Source organism: Halichoeres trimaculatus, unplaced genomic scaffold, assembly GCF_033239565.1.
Source record: "Halichoeres trimaculatus isolate MK-OKI-2021-1 unplaced genomic scaffold, fHalTri1.1 fHalTri1_scaffold_9, whole genome shotgun sequence".
Classification (NCBI taxonomy): domain Eukaryota; kingdom Metazoa; phylum Chordata; class Actinopteri; order Labriformes; family Labridae; genus Halichoeres; species Halichoeres trimaculatus.
Genome location: NW_027437188.1, coordinates 37,511,925 through 37,529,702, shown reverse-complemented (window position 1 = coordinate 37,529,702; position 17,778 = coordinate 37,511,925). Strand labels below are relative to the sequence as shown.

Here is a 17,778-nt window from a genome sequence, read left to right as displayed (position 1 = left end):
CCTTCACTCTATGTCAACTTGTGTCGTGGAAAACTTAAACTTTTTCTGCAGGAAGCTGTTGATTTCCTCTGTCATGTGACACCTTCCTAACGGCATCATGAAAAGTATCAGTGCTGCTTTCGTACGACGTCTGGGTTAGCTCAGTGGAGTTATTAACAACTTTCAGCAGGTTGGGTTAAGTTTCTGTCAGAGTCCAGTGGCTGAGTTAACCTGATGAAACCAGCTGATATAGTCACAGAGGTTTGTTGTCTGCTCCAGACAAATCCAGTTTTCTGTCAGAGTGGAGTAAAAAGACCTGAAAACTAACACCTTTTTTTTGAACTTCTCGTTATTGGGGGATTTTATTTGTTGCATACAAATACAGAAATAATTAAAAGATATAAATATATGCATCTGCTCACACATTCATGGTGTGATAAAGAGGCACATCCACACACACACATGTATTTACATATATGGTTTAACCAAGGGTGTTCAACAGACACTAAGTAAAAACATTATATAACATTTTGTACTAAAATTCATCACCGCTTAAAATAAAGTTTTTAATTTTTGTGATTTTTTTTTTTGCCATTTTTAACAATTTTTTTATTTTTTTTATTTTCAATTTTTTTGACATTTTAGCAAAATAAGAAAAATAATTCCACATTTTTTGAAGATTTAGCAAATTTAGAATTTTTTATATAAATCCCTCACCTCTCCCCCCTTTTTTTATACATTTTTTTGGGAAATCAAGCAAAATTTAGAAATTGCATTATTTATGTTTTTTTCTGCTAACTTATGATATTTCAGCAAATTTCATAAATTTTGTAAATTTTTAAAATCTACGACATTACAAATTTCTTTCTTTTGTTTCTAAAATTTGCAAATTTATTAAAAAAAGAAAACCAAGAAATCACGTCTACAATTTTATAAACACTTAAACTTTTCGTTTAGATAATAATTTACTAGATTCTACACTTTTTTTTGGTCTTAATGTGAAGATAAAGTAGATTTTGTGGCTCCTAAATGACTTTAATCCAGGTGAGCTGAGGAAAAATGGCTCTTTGGAAAGTAAAGGTTGCAGACCCCTGGGATGAACCAATACACACACAACACATACATTAACTTGAAGAAAAAAATATTAATAATAAGATAAAATAAATAAATAAATAAATAAATAAATAAAAATATAATTAATAAAAATAAAACAAGAATAAGACAACATACAATTAAAATTTTGATAAAATGACGAGGAGGATGCAACTTGTTTTTTTTTTATCTGGATAGACCTAACTTTTCATGGGGTTGTTTTTGTTGTAATATTCTGTAAATGGTTGCCATATTGAGTGAAATATGTTAATTTTTCCACTCAGGGCAAACTTGATTTTTCTAATTGTAAGTGTTTCATTACATCATTAATTAAAGCTTGATAAGCTGGAGGATTATTTGTTTCCTGTTCAGCAGAATCACTCTTCCTGCTAGCATCACTAACAGCACATTTTCCTGGTCACTCGACAAAGAGAGTTTCACCAACTAAAACTTCTTTATGTAAATCTGGAATTTAAAGGAATTTGTCTGTTTCTCCTCAGCTGGTTATTGATATTTGATGATCAATAAGTTTTCATTCATGAGCCTCAGTTTGCAGCCAAACACATCTCACACACGTTTCAGTGGTATCAGGAAATCTCTGAGGTCAGAGCGATCTTCTGACTGTCGCCTTCATAACATCCAGACCTTATCATCTCTCGTGCTCTGGCTCTCGTCAGCAGCTCTTAAATCTGGTTTTGCTCCAAAGACTTCCAGAAATCTGAATCTAAAATCTGAGAAAAGCCGCAGCCCTCAGCGACTCGCAGCCAGCCCGCTGTCTCTGATTGGGCGAGGCTCATCGTGACTCGCTGTGGCTCGGCTAACTCTGACTGACTGTTAGCTGCGTGTGCTGTCAGGGAGGTGTTAGCCTCCATCCTCCATCCTCCAGCTGGCTGAGAGTGGATCAGATTAAAGCTTCATCTTCATATTAGTTTGTGTTATTGTCCTCTGGAGGTGACCAGATGCTTTCTCCTCCTCCTCCTCCTCCTCCTCATTATCTCGATGCCTCCTCGCAGCGCTCCTCTCCGCCTGCGCCCAGAGCTGGGAGGCATTGATGGTGTGAGCTGCTGCCTCAGCTGAACACTAATGACAGGCCTCTGCAGTGATTAATACGCCTCCTCTGAGCTGTCACTGCGCTCATTATGAGCAGAAAGAGGCGTTTATCACCGTGTTGCAACCTCGCCGTCATGACATCGTTTGGCTGATGCTTAAGATTCCTCAGAGGGGGTTCAGCCCAGATCAAACTTTTATTTTTTCTCATGAACGGTTTGATGAACAGCTCAGCGTGGACCTGGGTTTACTCTGACAGAGCTGCAGATCCTCTCAGTGTCTTCCTCTGTCTCTGATGAAGTTCATGGAGTTGTTTTGTGAAACTCTCGGTTTCCGTCTGCAGCTCAGTGATTTTCTGGACGTGTAAACAGGCGTGATGAAATCCACACGCAGTGGTAGCGTGTTTCTGTGCAGCAGTGTGAGCTCCTCAGCGTGTTTGGCTCTGACCCTTTTCTCTCAGTGTGTCTCTGGGCGGGTCCTGCTCCACTTCAAACGCTCCTGCTGTCAAAGACTTTATTAAATCTGTGGACAGCATGACTCACCCTCTCACTGACGACGCGCCCACATCGCCCTCACCCCGTCCTCACCCCCCGCCCTCACCCCCCGCCCTCCTCTCCGCCTGCTTCACGCCTGTTTTTGATTTTTGCCTCTTTCTGAGAGCTGTGCTTTGTCTTAAAACAAGAGTCGAGGGTTTACACGCCGCTCCTGCTCCCTTCTCTGGTCCAGGGCCCAGCAGGACCTGGTTCTGGTGGACTCTGGAGAGCCTCTGTTTGACTGTGAGGAGTGTCTCCTTTGATTCCTGCTGAGGGCAGCAGAGAGCAGCTCGAACATGAGTGAAGCACGAGCGTGACTGATGCAGGAGCAAAGAAAGACGACACTTTCTTCGGTTCAAACCAGGAGAAAAGTTCAGATTATCAAATAGTTTGACTCATGATGTGACTCCCAGGGCTGCACCGATCCTGATCCTGGCGTCAGGGTTGATGAGGAGTCGGTGGGAAGGGGTCGATCCACGGTGCTGATCCAGGCCCCGACCATCACTGCTTCTGGGCTGCCTCTGGAGACCTCTCTTTGTTTTTTCCTGCATCACAAGTCCACAGGGGAAAAAAGTTTCTCAATAAATAAGTTTCTGTACATTCTAAATCTGTTTTTATCAGACTGCTGGTTTAAATATTTGATCATTTAAACAACTCCAGTAATTCCATTATACTCATTCTTTGCCTTTGACCCAAAAATTAGCAGTTTCATCCCTTGTGACAGTGAAATTAAAAAAACATAAAATTAAAACAATCAGCTAAAAATTTTAAATTTCAAAAATTAACAAAAATTTTGAAAAAATTGCAAAAAAAATTGCAAATATTAAAAAAATGAAATAAATGAATTTGCAAATATTAAAAAAATGAAATAAATAATTTTGCCTATATTTGAAAAATAAAATAGATAAATTTGCAAATATTAAAAAAATGAAATAAATAAATTTGCAAATATTTAAAAATATAAAATAACTTAATTTGCAAATATTTAAAAAAATTAAATAATTAAATTTGCAAATACTTAAAAAAATTAAATAGATAAATTTGCAAATACTTAAAAAAATTAAATAGATAAATTTGCAAATATTTAAAAAAAATGAAATAAATAAATTTGCTAATATTTAAAAAAATGAAATTAATAATTTTGCAAATATTTTTAAAAATGAAATTAATAGATTTGGAAATATTTCAGAAAATATTAAAGTTTCAAAAACTTTAATGACTTGAAAAAAAGGATACTTGAATTAAGTGACATCTTGATAACATAGCATAACTCACCATTTATTTGTTGTTTGCTTATGTCTTCCCACATATCAATCATGTATATTAATCTGGCATGTTGTCAGTTAAATGAATCCATCCACACTGAATTAAAAACAGTATTTTCTTCCAGATTTATCTTAATTTCAATTTAAAAAAAAAAATCAAAAATGTTTTGGAATTTCAAAAATTTGCAAAAATGTTTAAAAAAATAAAGGCCTTTTAAAAAATTTGCAAAAAAAATTTCCCCAAAATTGGAATTGAGAATATTTAAATTTCATTCTCAATTTCAAAAATTTGCAAAACTCCCCAAAAAATTAAACATCAAAAATGTGAATAAAAAAAAAATCGAATTATTAAAAAAATGGCAAAAATGAAAAAATTAAATTAAATAAATCAATCAAAAAAATGCACAAAAAAAGGAAAAATGTATAAACCTTTGACAGAAATCTTGAATACTCATTTTTATTGTTTGCTAATGTCTTGCCACATATCAATCATTTATGTTCAGTTAAATGAATCCATCCACACAGAATTAAAATCAGTATTTTCTTCCAGATGAGTCTTTTTGTAGATGTAGTTATCTTCCCAGGGCTGTAAAACTTGAGGTTAGCCACAGGTGCATGGAAAGTTGGTGGGCTGTTGATGTTGTAGGAGGTGAAGTAGAGCGGTGGCAGGCTTTATTGACAGATGGGATGAAGATTTAGTTCAACTAAATGTTAACACAGGATTTTATTTAGTGTCAGTGTCTTTAATCATCAATACCCTCTGGAAGAAAAATAACTATTCTTTATTTTAATGTTTTTAAAGCTACGAGGAGACACTGCAGAGGAGTAAAGAGCTGCAGGTTGAAGCTCCACAGGCCGCTCCTCCCACTGTCACACACTGATAAACTGAAGTCATGATTATTTTTACAGTGAGCAGGAGTTTTATCTGAGCACCTCCTCTCAGACGCTGACAGACGAAGCTCCTCCTCCTCCTCCTCTGTGGCCTCCCTCTGTGCAGCAGTCGTCTTATTGCTGAGCGCTGTGATGACCTTCAGCTAAAGGTCACAGCTGCCTCACTAACGGCTGGACGCTCAGAGAGCAGGAAATAAGTCAGATGGACTGAAGTTCGTTAGCTGAGCAGCTCATTAAACACTAAACTTGATCACGTTACAGTGAGCGTTCAGAAAAAGGTCGTCTCTCTTCATCAGTGTGGTCGCTGCTGTCACTAACCTTCCTCTAGACGCCGTCCACGCCCGCCTGAAGCGTGTTTATATTTACGTTCAGTTGGTTCCACAGTCAGTCGAACATTTGCATCTCTATCCCAGCGTGTCCTCCTCCCCTGACCTCCTCTGCCGCCTCCTCCCTGCAGGTCTGATGCTGGGCTGCAGCCGCCATCATGTTCACCAAGAAGAAGAACAAGTCCCGCATCCAGATCTCGGCGCCGTCCAACTTCGAGCATCGCGTGCACACCGACTTTGACGAGCAGGAGCAGAAGTTCGTGGGGCTGCCGAGGCAATGGCAGTCGCTCATCGAAGACACGGCCAAGCGGCCCAAACCGTTCATCGACGTGACGGTCATCACCACGGTGGAGCCGCGGAAGGTGGGAGGAGCAGACGGTGGTTTGTAGATTAACGCTCTGATCTGACGTCACTCAGCCTAACCACTTGTTTCCTCAGACCATCGTCCGGGGCAACAAGCTGGGCGTGGACGGATCCCTGACCTGGCTCCTGGACGAGTTCGACACCATGTCTGTGACCCGCTCCAACTCCCTGCGGCGAGGCAGCCCCCCCACCCAGCCCCGCAGAGACCCGTCAGCAGGGGGACAGGAGAACGGAGACCCTCACCACAGACACTACCCCCATCAGGACAGACCGGACAGACCGGACAGACCGGACAGGTACTGAGAGGGATCTGATCCTTCAGCAGCCTCTGTAACCTGACCCCACCTGCCCCTGATCCTGATCTCTGCTCTGTCCCTCAGACCCAGACCAGAACACCAGAGCGGGGGTGACCCTCGTCAGGCTCAGCGTGCGCTCCGGCCCCCCGGGCGGGACGACGGAGTCCAGGGTCGGCCGCAGCAGCAGCCTCGAGGCCAAGAGCCCAGCAGGGTCCCCAGGGACCGCCCAGGCTCAGGGCCCCCTCCTCCTCCCCACAGAGACAGGACGCCACGGGACCGGGACCAGGTGAGTCAGCGTCAGTCCGGTTTGTGTCTCTGAGTAGTAAACCTGCCCCTCCTGTAACCTGAGCCTCTCCTCCTCTCCTCCTCTCCTCCTCCTCTCCTCCTCTCCTCCTCCTCTCCTCCTCTCCTCTCCTCCTCCTCTCCTCCTCCTCTCCTCCTCCTCCTCTCCAGGAGCACGCCTCCCACAGAGACCAGCCCTCTGACCACAGGCCAAAGTCCAGCTACATGGTGCGGGACGGCAGCCCTCAGTCCCCCAGAGACAAGAGGCCGCTCTCTGGACCCAACATCCGCACGCCAAACCTGCCGGTGACGGAGGGGACGATAAAGAGCGCCCAGCAGAACGCACGGCCGTTCAACACGTACCCGAGGACGGACAGCGAGGGCGGACGCAGCCCCACGGGACAGGTTGGTACAGGAATAACGAGTCTATTGGCTCCAAACCTGTGACATCACTTCCTGTGAGTGTGTCTAACGTCTGACGTGTGTCTTCCTTCCAGCCGGTGCGACACCCTGACTCCTCCCCTCAGAACGGCCCCTCCGCCGGCTCCACCCGCAGCTCCTCCAAGCCTCCGCTGAGCCACCCCCACCACACGTCACACCCCACCCTCACCCCTGAAGCCACCCAGCACCCCCACACCCCTCACCCCAACGTGCCCGCCCCGCGGCCCCCGGTGCCTCCTGGACCCCCGGCGTCGGGCGCGCCCCCTCAGGGCCGCTCGCCGCAGAGGGAGCCTCAGAGGGTTTCTCACGAGCAGTTCAGAGCGGCGCTGCAGATGGTGGTGGATCCAGGTGACCCCCGTACCTACCTGGACCACTACATCAAGATAGGGGAGGGGTCCACGGGGATCGTGTGCATCGCCACGGTGAAGACCACGGGGAAGCTGGTGGCGGTGAAGAAGATGGACCTGAGGAAGCAGCAGCGCCGCGAGCTGCTCTTCAACGAGGTCAGACTCTTCCTCATGTCAGCTTGTCGCCTGGTTTCTCTCCTCATTTCCTCATTTCCTCATTTCCTCATTTCAACTTTTATTCTGGTTTAGTGACATTTGATTCAATGTCTCTGACAAAGATTTCCAATCACAGATTTACAGACTGACTGAAAGGAAAAACATTTAGCATCAAGCTAACTTAGGGCTGCAGTGGTCTGAATTATACTTGTAGTGGTCCTGTTACAGTAACGGCCATGAAACCATCTCAGTGTGGTAAGCATCACTAACGCAGCTCCATCCTCTCCTCCTGTCTCCTCCTGTCTCCTCCTGTCTCCTCCTGTCTCCTCCTGTCTCCTCCTGACGTCAGGTGGTGATCATGCGCGACTACCACCATGAGAACGTGGTGGAGATGTACAACAGCTACCTGGTGGGAGACGAGCTCTGGGTGGTCATGGAGTTTCTGGAGGGAGGAGCGCTCACCGACATCGTCACACACACCAGGTCAGAGAGTGAAAACCCCCCCAACCCGGATCCTGCAGCTTCAAATCAATCAGTCAACCAATCAATAAATCAGACTTTATTCATAAAGCACTTTTCATACACTGGAGTGGTAACACTAAATGTTCAGGGGAAATAAAGAAAGAAATTAAATAATATTATAAATAATAATAACAATAATAATTATTATTGTTATAATTATGATGATAATATTAATTATGATAAACATAATAAATATATGATAATAATAAAGAAATAGATAAATAAAAATTCTAATAATAAAAATTAAAATAATAATAATAATAAAAAGATAAAAAATATATAACAATTATGATAATAATAAAAATCATGATATTATTATTATTATAACTTTTATTATGATAACAAAAATAAAAATATTGTAATAATAAATAACAAAAAATAATAAAAAATAGCATACTAATAAAAAAATATAATAACACGAACAATAAATAAATAAAAATAGTACACTGATGATACTTATAAAAATTATAAAAAATAATAATCATTATTATAATGGTAACGAAACAAAAACATTTTAATTATAAATAACTTAACAAATCATAAAAAAATTAATAAAAAAAAACTATAATAACACATACAATGAATAATAAATAGATAAAAATATAACCATGATAACAATAATAACAATAATAATATTAATAATAATAATAATTATTATTATTATTACAATTATAATGATAACAAAAATATTAATATTTTAATTATAAATAACTAAACCAACAATAAAATATTATCATAATAAAAAATTATAATAACTAACAATATATAAATAAATTAAAATATAACAATGATGATTATAATTACATTTATAATAAAATAAAAATAATAATTATTTTTATTGTTATTATGATAACAAAACATACATATTTTAATCATAAATAACTAAACAAATAATAAAAAATATTATAAATATAAAAACTATAATAACACAAACAATAAGTATTAAAGAAATAAGAATATAACAATGATAATAATCATAATAATGATAAGTAGAAAAAAAAAAAATTAAATGCAAGTGACCCGACACATCAGCACACTTGCTCACACCCCAACATAATAAAAATTTGTGAAGATGAGGAGCTGTTACCTAAAGACCTTAATGAGGAAACACTGACGGTGTAAGATGTTAAAACTCAAGATAAGAAAACAAAACAACCACATTAAAAGAAATAAATAAGATTATGATTAAATACTGAAAAGGGATAGTAGCAGTGATGTAAATAAAAGATGGAAAAGATAAATAAAACGTATTTAACTCTAAAGAATTAGATTATAATCTTTTAAACAGAGTAAGAGGTGGAGGAAGTTTTATTCTCCTGTGTTTTAATTGTTCCACAAGGGGGCAGTGTTTCCTCATGTTACTGAAACATTTATCACTCAGTCACTGAAGCTCCTCACTGTGACTTATTTATTGATTCATGTGAAAATGATTCGTCTCCTCTTGCTGAGGCCTCGCTCGTCAGGATCAGGCCTCGTGGTCAAACCTCGATGACCTGTTCCTCTGAGCGAGCTGACGCCTCTCTGTCCTCTCCCTCTCTGCAGGATGAACGAGGAGCAGATCGCCACCGTGTGTCTGTCCGTGCTGAAGGCTCTGTCCGTCCTGCACACTCAGGGCGTGATCCACAGAGACATCAAGAGCGACTCCATCCTCCTCACCCACGACGGACGAGTACGTGACACAGACCTCTTTAAAAACCAAACAGTTACTCAAGCTGATGTAAAAGCTTTAGACACTTCTTCTGTAAATGTCAGAGAGATGGAAACTGCTCTTTAAGATCAACTTTAACTTTAGAGCAGAGACAGAGTTCAGTTTGTTGTTAGAGAGGACGGCGTCTCCTCTTGGTGGTGGTGGAGGCGTTAATCAGGTTAGAGGCTGCAGATATCAGAGTTTATATCATATGGGATGGGTTTCCTCCGTATTTCTGTCACATTAAAGCTGAAAAGTCGACTTATGATGGTAGAAATGACCGTTAAAGCTCTCATATCTCAGATGTTTGCTTCACAGAAACCCCGTCCTGATGCAAACCCTCGGCTCACCACAGACGCAGCTTCACCTCCTTTCAGGAGAAATAAAGGAAATTGTTGGTTGGAAAGAGGAACTGAGCGCCTCTCTTTTAACCACCGCTGCAGAGCTGAGGCTGATGTGGGTCCACTTCCTGTTTGCTCACAGGACGGTTTCTGCTTTTTGCAGAAACTGAGTCTCTGACAGGTCTGGGTCTGGCCTCTGCTCCTGGTCAGATTGGAGTTTGAGGAGGTGCTCTGTGCGTCTCTGCTGCAGAAGTTTCTGCTGAGTGGAGGTTTCAGCTGCGTCGTTAGCGCCTCTGTCAGCTCAGCTCCTGCTAAAGGTCATTAATCTAATCATCCATGAGTCATTTCCTGTGGAGTGATTTTCTTTGTCTTCATAAGAAAACCAAACGTGATCCTGTTTGTTTTCATCACTCCATGCTCTGACCCTCCTCAGTGAGACGTCATCACAGTCTGATCCTGATCCTCCTCCTGTCAGATCCCTCAGAGTTTCCTCACCTGGATTTTAACCCGGTCATGGAGCTGGTAGAGGGACAGTTTGCTGTGTTTGGGTTTTTCTGCGTCTCACATGTGAAAGTCTCACGTGTGGAGCTGGGATGAGCGAAGCTGAAACCACAGCCTCAGCGAGTGTTTGTGGTTTCATGTGTTTTGTGAGTCGTGGTTTCTCCTGAGTTTCTGAATCGAGGCGTTTTCTCCAGAAATGAAGGATCTTTGTTAAAGAGCGGATCAGACCAAACTGCTTCTGTTTTTGTCTGAGTGTTTTTATCGTCAGTAGATTTTTCTGATCCTCTGTGGGGTGTTTTTTATCAGCTGCAGATAAAGCTCCTGTTTCCTGTTTGCTGCGTGTCTCTTTGTTTCGTCACACCCCGTCTCTTTTTATAAACTCAAAGAGGAGGTGTGTGTGACCTCAGATTCCTCCTCAGTTTTGATGCAGACCTTTGAACCCAGGTCTCAGGCTCTCACAGAGAGCTTCCTGCCCCTGCTGGAGGTGTCAGGGCTGGGTTTATCTGTTTGGTCTGGCAGAGGAAGCAGATTTAACCAAGCCTGAAGGGTTTCTCGGCAGCAGGGTGGGTGTGAGAGCGAGAGCTGCTGCGCGATTGGTGCAGAAAGTAGGTCAAGGTGTTGGTTGGTTTCCTGATCCAGATCTGTATCAGAGTCTGTTTCAGGGTGAATCTGCTGATCTGTGCTCTGAAGCTCAGTCCCTGTCCTCAGTCCTCGGTCTGTGTCCTCAGTCTGTGTCCTCTGTGTGTTACAGACATTTACACAGACAGACGTGGGGTTTCTGCAGCTCTTCTCATGCCAGGGTTGGTTTCATTTCTTTTTCTGAGCCGGCTGTGGCGAGCGGCCCCTCATGTGGGCACCATGACACGCTCAGCCACGCTCAGGCCTTCTCAGAAAGACGAGGCTGTTAGCAGAGCCTGGAGGAGGGTTCAGTCAGTGAAACCACCTGAGCTGCAGCTCTGACGTCTCTGCACACAGATAAACTCAGCAGCAGCGTCGCACATCAGCTGTTCACAGAGGACTGAATGTTTGAGCACAGGGTTCCTGCAGATCCTTGAAAAGTCTTAAAAGGCATTGAAATCATTATTCTAAAAATAAGGCCTGAATTGGCATTAAAAGGTCTTAAATCCAAATTTCAAAAGTCTTAAAAATCTGAACACATTGGTAAGATTTATGTTAGTTTGAAGTAAAAAGAAAAAAATTATTTATCTATTTTTCTAAATAATTTCCTGATTTACTCTTGTGGCAGCATCGCGTAATCACAATAGCGGAACTTAAAAAACGGTGATGTGGTTGCACCAGGAACTTTTAAAGCAGACACATGTCTTGGTTCTACCTCAGGTGCCTGGAGAGAGAAAAAAATGAGGAAAAATTGGCAAAAAAAATCCAAAAGTGGCTTAGGGAAACTGATTATGGCAGCAAAATTAAGAATTAAATTTGAAATTTAATTTCAAAAACTATGTAAAAAATCCAAAAATGGTTGTGACAGTGGCCAAAAGAGATGAATGGGGGCAAAATAGGCATAAAGTTGTAAAAATGGGGTTAAAAAAAGGTAAAAAGTGATGTTGTATGTAAAATAAACAAAGGGTTAAAATTGCCTCCAACCCAGGTAATTCATCTGCTGTTTTTGTTTGTTAGTTTTGTTTGTTTCAATTGTGGTTTGTTGTCAACTTGGTCTTAAATTTGATTTCCAGCGTCATTAAAAAAGTCTTAAAAAGTCTTAAATTTAACTTGACTTGAGCTGTAGGAACCCTGGAGCCGTCGTTTCCTCTTTTTATTTCTGTGTTTTCAAACGTTTATCCCCCCATCAGCACAGATACTGATCCAATCATCTCCGTTCTTACGTCTGAAGCTGAGGGGTGCACACAGTAAACAGTGTCAGCATGAGGAGAAGCTTTAGCCTGATGTAAATGATCTAGATTTAAAAACCAGGAAACGACTGTCACACTGCCTCTCTGGTGAAAACAGGTTTTGACGTTGGCGTCTCTGTTTCTCCATCTCTCCGTCTCCAGGTGAAGCTCTCAGACTTTGGATTCTGCGCTCAGGTGTCCAAAGAGGTCCAGAGGAGGAAGTCTCTGGTTGGGACGCCGTACTGGATGGCGCCGGAGCTCATATCCAGGCTGCCGTACGGACCAGAGGTGACACACACTCACACACACTGAGTCGTCCTGCCGTCCATCGTCTCCTCTGTGTTTAACCTGGTCTCTGCTGTGTGCAGGTGGATATCTGGTCTCTGGGTATCATGGTCATAGAGATGGTGGACGGGGAGCCGCCGTACTTCAACGAGCCGCCGCTCAAAGCCATGAAGATGATCCGGGACAACCTGCCCCCAAAACTGAAGAATCTACACAAGGTAGAGAGAGAGAGAGAGCTGAGCGTGAAGCAGAGACCGCTGTGAGACGGCGTGTAGCAGTCAGGTTTCTGCAGACAGACACGTTTGTTGGCAGACTGAGCGTGTGCAGACGCCGTGACTCATCAGCTCAGAGCGTTTCTGCATCCAAACCATTAAACACAAACTCAGACTGGAACTGATATTAAAACAGGAAGTTGGTTCCCACAGTGGGGAAACAAATGGTTAGAGAAAGGGTGTTCAACCTGTGGCTCAGGGGCCTCATGTGGCCCTCTGACTCCTCAGCAGTGGCTCCTTGTAGCTTTAAAAAATATTATTGAAACAAAGAATTTTTATTTTTCTTACGAAAGGTTTTGATGATTTCAAAAAAATAATGTGTTGATGTTTTGTTGAACTAAATCTTCATCACTTCTTGCAAAAGTCAATTTTTAAAAAAATTTTGCAAATATTTTGACATTTTTTCAACCTTAAGAAAAGAAGTCCTAATTTTTTTAAGGGTTTAAATTTTTGTAAAAATTTTGACATTTTTTTTTTGATCAGCAAATTTTTGGAATTACTATTTTTTTGCAAATTTATAACATTTTGGCAACTTTTTTAGGGATTTTTTTTTATTTTCATTTTTTAGAGTCATTTTGCAATTTTTTTTTAATGTTTTGAATCGTACTTTAGGACTGCAGAACTGGAAAATTTTACTTTTTTTTAATTTTAAAAAATTTTCTTATTTTTGAAATATGACATTACATGTTTTTGATATTTAAAAATATTAAAAAAAATATTTAGATTATAAAAATGTATTTAAATTATAAAATGTATTGAAATTATAAAAAAAAACCTAAAACATCATAGGTAAAATTTTATAAACACAAAAAAAACTTCTTGTTTGGATAATTATTTAATTGATTTTTACTATGTGGAGAATTTCATAATTTTTAGTCTTATTGTGAAGATAAAGTAGATTTTGTGGCTCTGAATGACTTTAATCCAGGTGAGCTGAGAGAAAAAGACTACTGTGAGAGTAAAGGTGTCAGACTCCTGGCTCAGACGCTTAGAAACCAGGATCACACCTTGACTGGATCAGAATGAAAGTAGAACGGCGTGACGACAGCTCAACTTTGATGCGGCGCACATGTCACTTGTCGCACATGCTCACTAACCTGCAGCATCATGATCACCTGACTGACCCTGGATCTCCTCCTCCAGGTCTCCCCCCTCCTGAAGGGCTTCCTGGACCGCATGCTGGTGCGTGACCCGGCTCAGAGGGCGCCGGCCAGCGAGCTCCTCAAACACCCGTTCCTGACAAAGGCGGGGCCGCCGTCCTGCATCGTCCCCCTGATGAGACAGAACAGGATGAGATGAGACACGTGACACTACGACCTCCGGACTGTGGGGGGCAGCGCGCAGGTCGAGGTGGATCAGAATACTCCTGCACACGGAGGAGACGACCCCGGGGTCAGAGGTCACGACTGCTCAGAGCACTGCGGCGTGAGCGCCAGGTGTGCAGGAGTATTCTGTGTTTCCTCCGTCAATCATGAACTGAGGGAGATCCTCCCTGATCAGAGGCAATAAGGCGGTGTGTGTGAGTGTGTGTGTGTGTGTGAGTGTGTGTGTGTGAGGAGAAGCAGAGCAGCCTGAACCGTTTCCTGGAGTCCTGACCCGGAGCGGTTGGCGTCTGCAGCTTCTTCACTTCCTGTTTGGAGCTGATTTTACGAGTGGCGTTGGTTTTTGCACCAATGAGACGTTTGGACGGAGACGTTTGAGTCCCAGAGACCGTTTTTAATCTCACTGTGTGACGTCAGGAAGCCACTTCCTGTCTCTACAAAGACGCCAGACGTGGACGATCGTCTTCACACCCAGAACCTACTACTGAGGCAGGAGAGCCGCTCAGACTTTTATTTTGTAGCCGTGTAAACACTAACTTCCTGTCGCCGTCAGGAGATACACTGGAGAGGATTTTAACCCTGATTTTACTTTTTGTTTCCTCTTTGTGTAAAAACCGTGGACATAGATTTATCCTGATGTTTGATTTCCTCTGTGACTGTTTGATGATGATGATGATGATGATGATGATGATGATGATGAAGATTTCTTTAGAAAGGATGTGATTGATGTTTGAAGCACTGTCGATAAGAGATAGAAGCTGCACTCTCTGATTCCTGATGATAGACACTAGACTTTTTATTTCTATGTTTTATTATTTTAGACCACGATGAAAAAAGGACTATTCCACCCAAAACACCGACTGAACAGGCTGAATCCTTTTCACTGCTTCATCCTGTGAGTGGGTTAATGTTTGACGGCAGCGCTCCTTCACTCTGAGTCTGCTCTATTTATTAACCACCGACAGAAACTGATCAGAAACTCCCGTACAGAGACGACGAACCTCTCATAACCTCCGCTCTGACCTCTGCAGACTCAGCCGCAGTGAAACCAGGAGCTGAAAACACTGCAGTGACTTTGGTTTGACTGTCGTCACCTCCTGCTGCCTGCGCTGGTGTTGGTCAGATGTTATCAGCAGCGGTTTCTCTCTGGCAGCAGTTAGCAGCAGTTAGCAGCTGTTAGCAGCAATTAGCAGCTGTTAGCAGCTGTTAGCAGCTGTTAGCAGCGGTTAGCAGCCGTCAGCGCAGAGGACGTTCAGAAACTGTAAACACTTCTTCCCTCTCTGTGCCGTAGCTGCTGTTTTTACTCCTCCAGTCTTCCAGTTTGGCTGCAGATTAGTCCCAAATCTTAAAGCTACAGTTAGCATCTTTAGGATGTGTTGATTACAGCTCCCCCTGTGGAGAAAGAGTGTAAAAACCTGGCTCCTCCTGTTTCCTCCCCAGTCCACGCAGCGTGTGTGAAGCTGTGAGGCCGTGTGAGGAGAGGAGCAGCTCAGCGTGGGAGGAAATGATCCAGGCTCACAGTTTCTTTCCCAGCCTGCAGAAGCTTTGGCGTGAGCGCGCCGTAACGTGGAGGCTCCAGGAGTTTCCTCTCCGTGGTCTCCTTCAGGCGCCGTTTGTCAGAAACATAGCTCCAAACTCGACCTGCGTCCTCAGGCTGAAACTTTCCACCTTTCACTTTTATTCCTTCTTCACTCAGAGAAACGTCTGCGAGCTGTTTGAGGGTCAGACTCTCCGTCAGAGTCTGGATCTTTGGGCCAAAGTGGGTCAGCGATGAGTCAGGGATTATAAAAGACGTCAGGATGTTTGAGACGGGAGACACAGGACGGCTGAGCTGAGCGAACCCGTGGACTGAAAGACAATCAGGTGGAGACGAGGAATTTAAAGTCTGACATTAAAAATCAGTTTTGAATCAGAAGTTTGAGGAAACTGGGTCAGAGCTGGAGCTGGTTATCAGCGTCGTATCGGACACAGTTTGAGGAGGAGACGTGCAGTTTCTTTCCTCTCTCAGAAGATGACACTAAACTCACAGAAAGTTCACACAGGAAACGACAAGTTTCCAGCTTTACTCTGAAAGCCTCAGACTTTTATTTTGGTAACATGAGCTGCTTCATGAAACACTTCCTGTTACACTTCATCATCACTTTGTTTTTTATTCCTCTTTTTGTCAATGTGAAAATCTCTGATCTGTTCATCTACTGTTAGACTGACGTTGCTTTTCAGTGGACTGTCCCTTTAACGGACCAGATCCTACTGCTGCGTGTGTGTGTGTGTGTGTGTGTGACAGAGTGTGTGTGTGAGTGTGTGTGTAAACTCAGTCCATGCCTTAACATTTACAATCACTACTTGACAGATTGAGTTGACGCGTCGCCCGTAGGAGGCGCTGTGAGGAGACCACGCCGCGCCTCCTCTGCTCAGCGCACACATCTGAAAGTTAAAGTCACTGTGACGCCGTTTTCATGCTGCGTGGCGTCTGCGTCTGCGTGGCGTCTGCGTCTTCTGGCTGACGTTAGCATTCCTGACGGTTTCCAAAAGGAGGAGATCAGAGTTTCCCTGAGACCTGGTTCCTGAGGGTCTGGGGGTTTAAGGAGCAGGACTGCGTCACAGATCAGAGTCAGTGCCTTCGTCCTGAGGAGCATCCAGGTGAAGTCCTGCTCCTCGGTCCCTCTTCAGAGGACTGGTCTGGTCCTCCTGGGCTCTCTGCTCCAGTAAAAACTGGTTTTGTTCCTGCACCATCCTGTTTTTGTAAATTTCACTGGTCTTGTAAAAACATAGAGTTCACTTTGCAAATACAGATTTTGTAAAAGTCTCTGGTCCTGTGTGTGTTTTCTGTTTCGAGGTTTCACTCTCAGCTCCGTGACGCTCAGGAAGAGCAGACTCTAACCCCGAGAAAAGGTCAAACTGAGCCCAGATCCATGACGTCATCAATAAACCTGAAGACCAGTTTCTAACTGGATCAATATTTGACTAATAACTCGGTGAACAGAGACCAGGCTGGATGTTTCCTCCTTTCAGTCGTGTGTTAAAGCCTCAGACTCTGTGGGGGTTAAAAACCACGGTTTATGAACCAGATCCTGTTCAAAGAGGAAATAACAAACTCTGATTTCATCAAAAGACGAGCTAATGATCCACCAACGCCTCTTTTTTAGGCTCCACGCCGTCTGACGTTCCTGAATCTGTTTGATTTTTCAGAGGAAACCCTGAAGAGAAGAAACCCCGTCTTATTTTCCTGATCGGTCTCAGCAGCAGAGTCAGCACGGCTTATTTTTAGCAACTTCCGTCAAGTCTCCTGTCAGTCCAAGGAGCTGAGCGGCGCGTCGAGCCGAGCAGACACAGAGTCTGAAAGGTTGAAACTGTGCAGCCTCACAGAGGAAGGAGCACAGCTTTCTGCAAACAGCCTGCGTGTGGGCCGGGCCGACCCAGAACCACAGCAGCTGTGTCCGTGGTCTCTGTTAAAGACAGTCAGGGCTGATTTCCTGCTTCAAGTGCACGAGTGAAGAGTTAAACTCAGAATCTGAGGGTTTCTTTGCCTTTCAAACTAATTCTGGCCAAATTTTGGGCCTGAAACAAAAGTTATCTCCTCCTAGGCCATAAATGGTATCGCCTTTAAATTTGCTCACATGACAGAGTGGACCCTGCTTTACAAAATCTCTTCATGAATTTGTTGTTTCTCGAACAGTTTTCAAATGACGAGCCCTCAAAGTTGGTGAACCCCGAAGAAGCCCTTTCAGCTCCTCCTATCAGAATGAATGGTAGAGGAGGATCCAGCTCAGCACAGGCACGGTTTGACTGTCATGAAGTTTACTGACCCAGCACATCATCTTTAAGGAAGAAAATGAGCAGAAAAAGTTTGAAATCTTTCTGCTTTTGGAGTTTCATCCTCACATAAAAAAGTAAAAACCTCAGAGAGTCCGATGTTTCACTCAGACTTTATCTCAGAGATGGTGAACCTCACTGTGGCTCTCTGTGTTTCTGTAGAAACTGAC

General features: G+C 43.0%; 1 protein-coding gene across 2 annotated transcripts in view; it reads left to right on the top strand.

Annotated features, from left to right (window-relative positions):
• pak4 (p21 protein (Cdc42/Rac)-activated kinase 4) overlaps positions 1–15,589 on the top strand; it is a 33,698-nt gene extending 18,109 nt beyond the window's left edge. For both annotated transcript variants that reach the window (XM_074679972.1, XM_074679973.1), the window contains exons 2-11: positions 5,265–5,495; positions 5,572–5,792; positions 5,877–6,078; positions 6,246–6,479; positions 6,572–7,018; positions 7,368–7,501; positions 9,083–9,209; positions 12,079–12,204; positions 12,285–12,419; positions 13,617–15,589. In XM_074679972.1, coding sequence (XP_074536073.1) covers positions 5,292–5,495; positions 5,572–5,792; positions 5,877–6,078; positions 6,246–6,479; positions 6,572–7,018; positions 7,368–7,501; positions 9,083–9,209; positions 12,079–12,204; positions 12,285–12,419; positions 13,617–13,772 — 1,986 coding nt within the window. In that variant the 5' untranslated portion in view covers positions 5,265–5,291 and the 3' untranslated portion in view covers positions 13,773–15,589. The remainder of the gene's footprint in view (positions 1–5,264; positions 5,496–5,571; positions 5,793–5,876; positions 6,079–6,245; positions 6,480–6,571; positions 7,019–7,367; positions 7,502–9,082; positions 9,210–12,078; positions 12,205–12,284; positions 12,420–13,616) is intronic.
• Positions 15,590–17,778: the final 2,189 nt, after the last annotated feature.